Genomic DNA, 7,156 nt, shown 5'->3' on the forward strand with positions numbered 1-7,156 from the left:
TTGTGCTTCTCCAAGACCCACCATATGACATTTCTTGGTACTTTGTCATACGCCTTCTCAAGGTCAATAAAGACCATGTGCAAGTCCTTCTTCTGCTCCTTATATCTCTCCATCAGTTGTCGTATTAAGAAAATCGCCTCCATGGTCGACCTTTCAGGCATGAACCCAAACTGGTTTTGGGTCACACTTGTCACTCTTCTTAGGCGGTGCTCGATAACCCTCTCCTAGGGCTTCATCGTATGGCTCATCAGCTTAATCCCATGGTAGTTAGTACAACTCTGAACAACTCCCTTGTTTTTGAAGATCGGCACTAATATACTTCTTCTCCACTCTTCAGGCATCTTGTTTGACCGAAAAATGTGGCTAAAAAGCTTAGTTAACCATACTATTGCTCTATCACCAAGGCATCTCCACACCTCAATGGGGATACCATCAGGGCCCATTGCTTTACCGCCCTTCATCCTCTTCAAAGCCTCCCCGATCTCTAGCTCTTGAATTCTCCTCACAAAACGTCTGTTGGTATCGTTAAAAGAATCATCTAGCTCAAAAGGCAGTGCCCTCATTCTCCCCATTAAAAAACTTGTCGAAGTACTCTCGCCATCTTCCCTTGATCTCCTCATCCTTCACAAGAAGTCGATCTGTCCCATCCTTGATGCATTTGATTTGGTTGATGTCCCTTGTCTTCCGCTTGCGGATCCTAGCCATCCTATAAATGTCCTTCTCCTCTTCCTTCGTGTCTAGCCGCTGATACAGGTCATCATACGCCTTACCCTTTGCTACACTCACAGCTCGCTTTGCAGCCCTTTTCGCTAATTTATAGCCCTCGATGTTGGCTGCACTCTTGTCAAGGTGGAGGTGCATGAACATTCCTTCTTCTCCTTAATAGCCCTTTGCATCTCATCATTCTAACACAGGTGTCTTTCCCTTCCTATTTGCCTCCCCTACTCACGCCAAGCACCTCTAAGGCCACCTTCCGGACACATGTTGCCATCTTTAGCCACGTCGTCAGCATCTTCTCCTTCTTCGCAAGCCCCTCACCTAGCATCCTCTCCTTAAACATTTGCGCCACTTCCCCTCTAAGCTTCCACCACTTCATTCTCGTAATCTTGGCACATTTGTCCCGGTGGACACGTATCCGAAAACAAAAGTCCGTCAGCACAAGCTTGTGTTGAGGGACAACACACTCCCCAGGTATCACCGTACTATCTAAGCATTCCCGTCTATCCTCCCTCCACTACGAAAGGTCACAAGATGGGATTCTCTCTTCCTAAAAAGGGCATTTGCTATCAACAAGTCGTAGGCCAACGTGAAGTTCAAAACATCCTCCCCCTCTTGACTCCTGCTACCATACCCAAAACCCCCGTGCACTCGCTCGAACCCTACATTAGTCGCACCCACATGGCCGTTGAGATCTCCTCCTATGAGGAGTTTCTCCCTGATAGGCACGGTACATGCCCGCAAGGCATGTCAAAAAAAAAGAAAAGAGAGAAAAAGATAGCCCCTATCCAAAGAAACAGAAAAAGAAACAAGAGAGAGATGGTGCATACAAAGGAGTTCATCCACCATCCACCAAAAATATCCACACACTTGCACATCTTGATCAAGGTTTATGACTTGTTTCTCCTTTGGAACCAGTTTTTGACTTATCAAAATATGAGAAGCAAGTTTGCGTTTATACCCTCCATACCTACAGCTCCACCAAAAGGAAGCCTTAGGAGTAGGATGGAAAAGAAAGGCACAAAAATAGGCCTTAGTAAGGAATAATGCATAGATGAATGATTCGAGAGATTATTTAGGAACTACACTTTTCTTTTCAAAAATTCTATAAAACCTCTGGATTGACGGTTGAACAAAGGTATAAGAAAGTGGTACTCTACAAGATTGTTCTAGCCCTCAACCGCTAGAGACAAGGTGATGCTATAAGCCACATAGGAGTAAGGTGAAAGGTGAGAACAAGGCCAACTTATTCAAATTCAAGGTAAGAAGCATTTGTTGTTCCTTGGGTATATGTCAGGAATGCGACATTGTAGCAACTCCTGATCAACAACCTAAGTCTAAAACTTTGCTAGGGACGAGCAAAGCACTAGCTTGGGGGTGTTGTTGACGGTCGTTAAGTGCTAAATTTGACCATCGACTAGACTCAATAATAAAAGAAAACACTACGCCTTACTCACATATTTGTATTACTAACCTAGTTCCACAACTATTTTGGAGTTTACATGATTTCAGATGAGCAAGAGTGAAATAAGAGGAAAATACGACAAAGACGCCACGTAACTATGCAGAAGATCGCATCCGGCGTCACTCCCTTACAAGGAGGGCCTACCTGGTAGAGCAAACGGGGGAGCCAAAGAAGATGCACGTCATGGTCAACACTAGGGCCCACATGTTAGCCTACCAGAGAAGGATAAGGACGAGCTGATGCCAGGTGGTGCTGGCTGACCCTAGGTGTCCGCCGACCTAGCCGGCAACCAGTCCAGGTGCATCTCGACGATGAGTCGCGGCCAAGGCACCTGATTACCTTCTTTGTATGCATTTGGCGGGAACCTACCTTGAGTAGTATAAATAGGGCCCTCTCTCCCCCCTCTCAACACACACACACACACACAAACCATTGCACACACCCACTCTCTCTTGCTCCCTTGCATAGGTAGTGGAGCTAGGCTAGTTTTCCTTTAGCGAATCAAATCATCCTCGGAATCGTTGAGCGATCCTCGACTCTCAGTATGGCTCTGTATTCTACTTGTCAGTACTCTATTCATAATATAGAGCTTGATCATGGTTGCTTTACTATTTCGATAGTTTATCAATCCATGCTTCTATTTATCATGAGTTGTGTGACGAGTATGGTTAGGCCAGATGATCCGGGTACGAATATGGTCCATGCCCTGGTGTTGACCATAACGTGCATCTTCTGTGGCGCTCCGTTTGCCCTGCCAGGTGGGCCCTCCTTGTAAGGGCGTAGCGCCGGGCGCAACCTTCTGTGTAGTTGCGTGGCATTTTCATCTTTTTTTCGTCGTATTTCACTCTTGCTCATTTGATCATGTAAACTCCAAAATAGCTGTGGAACTAGGTTAGTGATACAAATATGCGAGTAAGGCGTATAGTTTTCTATTATTATTGAGTCTAGTTGATGGTCAGAATTAGCACTTAACGACCGTCAACAACTCCCAAAGCTATCCCTTTGCTTGTCCCGAGCAAAATTTAGGCTTAGGTTGTTGATCAGGAGTTGCTACAAAGTCGCATTCCTGACATATACCCAAGGCACAACCAAATGCTTCTTGCATTGATTTTGAATAAGTTGGCCTTGTTCTTACCTTTCACCATATTCCTATGGGGCTTATAACATCACCTTGTCTTTGGCGGTTGAGGGCCAGAACGGTCTTGTAGAATGCCACTTTCTTACCCCTTTGTTCAACCGTCAATCTAGAGGTTTTATATAATTTTTGAAAAGAAAAGTGTAGTTCCTCAATGATCTCTCGAATCGCTCATTTATGCATTATTCCTCACCAAGGCCTATTTTTTGTGCCTTTCTTTCCATCCTACTCTTAAGGCTTCTTTTTGGTGGAGCTGTAGGTATGTAGGGTTTAAAGGCAAACTTGCTTCTCATATTTTACTAAGTCAAAAACTGAATCCAATGGAGAAACAAGTCATAAACCTTGATCAAGATGTGCAAGTGTGTGCGATAAGAGGCTTTGTCGAGTGCCTAATCTTTGTCGAGTACTAGCACTTGGTAAAAAAAGGTTTATGCCGGGTGCCGCGTGTTTGCCGAGTGCTTGAAGGCACGGGCACTGGGTAAATGGCCTCTTTGTCGAGTGCACGATTTTTGGCACTCGGCAAAGCCGCTTGCATACGGCAAAGGTCGGGTTTCCAGTAGTGAGGACTTGTAAATAAAAATAGAGGGAGCAGAGGTGTAGTGGGATAAAAGTGATGCTCCTAGATGTACATTGAAGGATGTGAATATGAAGAAAAGTACCACATGGGTCATGGGACTGCGAGATCACATGTGCACATATTGAGGCACTATGCTTAGTAGCTCTCTAACTTAACTTTAGTTAGCTTTGTATACTTTCATTGACCATGACCTCGTAGAAGTAATTTGTGCAAAGCAGAAAACTGACAGTGTCTGACTTCCTGAACATTGTGTCGACACAATACTCCGATCTGATCCTTTGACGTCATAAACATTACTCTGAACATCGATCGTCAGCAGCTCGTTGTCATCATTTAATCAGATCTCTGAAAGACCTTATGGTGTGTTTGCTACTCGTATCGTATGAGTTCTGCTTGCACGGTGGATCTGTATAAACTTGTTATAAAAGCAAGCCTACTAGCTAGTAGTTACATAGGCAGTTAGGCACACATAACCAACACACCAGTACACGGCACAAATCTGTAAGAAGAAGAATGGCGAGCATTAAGGCTTGCAACGACTGGCATGTCAGGGTCGTGAGCCGGCGCCTGGTGAAGGCCTCCGACACCTCCATTAAGCATCACGTCGTCACCGTGTCCAACCTCGACATCATCGCACGGATCTTACAGGTCTCCATGTTCTGTGTCTACGCCAAGCCGCCGGCTGGTGAATTCGACGCTGTCGTCGCTGCCTTCGAGGCCGGATTGCCTTCTTTCCTGAACCATTTCTTCCCGCTAGCCGGCCGCATCGCGATGGACAACACGAGCTCTGGCGTCCCCGTGGTCCATTGCAGCAACCAAGGCGCCGAGCTCGTGGTCGGGGAGGCTGGAGTCATGCTGCGGAGCCTTGACTACGGTGCAATGGGCCCGTCATTACAGAAGATCGAGCTGCCGTACGGCGAGGACATGGCGCTGTCGGTGCAGGTGGTGTCCTTCGCGTGCGGCGGCTTCACCGTGGCGTGGCGCACCAATCACGTCGTCGTCGATGGGTGCGCACTGAGCTCTCTGGTCTCCGCGTGGTCCGCGTTCACACGCTCAGGGGGGACGCTCCCCGCTGCGGTCCGGCGGCCGAACTACGACCGCTCGATCTTCCGCCCGCGCTCGCCGCCGTCCTACAGTGCCTCCCTCGACGCCGCGTTCACGCCGTTGGACGCCCGGTGCCAGGTTAATTGCCTCACCGCCGACCATAGCTCCGTCCTCCGCTTCTAATACATCGAGGCGTCCGACATCGCACGGCTGTGCGAGGCGGCGAGCCGTGGCGGCGAGCGCGCGACTCGCGTCCAGGCAGTGTCTGCCTATCTCTGGAAGGCCCTGGCCGGCGTCGTGGGCACAGCCGACTCGTCTTGCCGCATGGGATGGTGGGTAAACGGGCGCCGGCGGCTCACGGCGCCGGAGCTCCGTGCTGCTGTGCGCAACTACTTCGGCAACGTCATCACCTTCGTGGGCGGAGAGGCGAGCGTGCAGGAGGTCCTGCGGATGCCGCTGCCGGACGTGGCGGCCATGGTGCGCGACGCGATCACGGCGCCGGCGTACGACGAGCACTTCCTGGAGCTGGTGGACTGGGTCGAGGAGCACAAGACCGAACAGCCCATCCCGACGGCATCCATCGGCCTGGGAAGCCCGACAGTGATCGTCACGGCGTTCACCTCGTTCCCGATCAACACGGACTTCGGCTTCGGCCAGGCCGTGATGGCGGTGCCGACGTCCGTGCGGACCGTGAGGTTGTGTTCAGGGTTCGTGCAGATTGTCGATAGCCCGGGTGGTGATGGCCGCAGCTCGCGGCGGCGCTGGAGTCTGACGAGCCGCGCGTCTTCAAGCCTCTCACGGCGGACAAGCTTGGCCTGTTTGCTCCGCAAGTCGGGTGCAGTCGGCTCTGAACGATTTTGCCCATGATAGAGTAATCCGTATCTATGTGTTCAGTAGTTTAGACTCGAGTCCTTTATCTGTTAGAGTTGGTCAGGCATAGCTGGTTAGCTAACTCGGTCAGAGTTTGTTAAGAGTCAGTTCAAAGTCCTAGTCTTTAACTCTTTATTGGGTGTGTCCTAGTTTTCATGATGCTCTCAAGTCCCAATCACTGGACGTGCTCCAGATTGTTAGGGGCCACGACGGCCAGTAGTGTTGGCTGTTAACTTGTTAAGCCTGTTGTTTTACTTGTTGCTGCATAAATAAGAGAGCAGTACATTCCGATAAGCTGCACTTGCAGCGCAAATACTCGTGTGTTCTACCTCTGTTCTTGAGTAAGTTGAGAGCTACAGCTAACACGTGGTGATCAGAGCCGGTTGTGAGAGGGAGGCCTAGAGTCGATCGTGACACGCTAATGTCATTGGAATCGCGATCCAGCCATCCGCTTCACCCTCATGTCGAATGAAGGCTTGACGACCGGCAAGGAGACCCCTCCTAGCTCTCCCTCGAAGAAAGGCAATGGAGCTGGTGGCAATGGGAAGGAAAAGGAGGTCGTCGTCGAGCGTGTCATCCGTGAGTTCGGAGGCGGACCGAACTGGCCGCTCCTTACCAAAACCAATTACACACGAGTCACTACCGGAACCGGTCATACGCCGAGTGTCAGAGAGTTTGCCGAGTGCATAAATACGGGCACTCAGCAAACTTCCTATTTGCCGAGTGTGAGAAGGAATACACTCGGCGAAAAAAAAAACACTCGGCAAATGAGTGTCTACCCGGGGGCACTCGGCAAAAGAGGCGTGTTCACCGAGTGTCTACTAGGGGGCACTTGGCAAACCGCGTCACCCCACGACGCCTGGTTACGGTACAGTGCCGGCCGTGATACACTCGGCAAATACACTTCTTTGCCGAGCGCCCCATGGATACACTCGGCAAATACGCTTCTTTGCCGAGTGTCACGCAGTCACACTCGGCAAACATTTAACATAACTTTTTCTTCCACCTTTCAATTTTTTATGTCTGTTCCCACACGATAAGATTCACAACATATTAAAATTTGGTATATTTTTCCTTATATTTTCTATATTTGGTCAATTTCTTTCATTAAAAGACTATTCTTGGAAAAATTCAAAGTTGTACGTACTGCAAGTTTTTGGAATAATGTACTATAATGAATGGAAATTGATATTCATATTATTGAGTCAAATTTGAGTCACTGTCGAAGATTTGAAAGGAAAATTTGAATATCTTGTACATGAAATATGACCATGAACATAAGGCCGAATAGATTTTAAATTTTATAAAAAACAAATGAAGTCCGAAAATCATAAGATTTGTCATGATA

The 7,156-nt window shown here is 48.6% G+C and overlaps 1 protein-coding gene across 1 annotated transcript; it reads left to right on the forward strand.

The window, feature by feature from the left end:
* Positions 1-4,407: 4,407 nt before the first annotated feature.
* LOC120684914 (putrescine hydroxycinnamoyltransferase 1-like) lies at positions 4,408-5,121 on the forward strand. Its single transcript, XM_039966776.1, has one exon. It carries the CDS (start codon positions 4,408-4,410, stop codon positions 5,119-5,121), a length of 714 nt encoding a protein of 237 aa, XP_039822710.1.
* Positions 5,122-7,156: the final 2,035 nt, after the last annotated feature.

Source organism: Panicum virgatum, chromosome 8N (assembly GCF_016808335.1).
Source record: "Panicum virgatum strain AP13 chromosome 8N, P.virgatum_v5, whole genome shotgun sequence".
NCBI lineage: Eukaryota > Viridiplantae > Streptophyta > Magnoliopsida > Poales > Poaceae > Panicum > Panicum virgatum.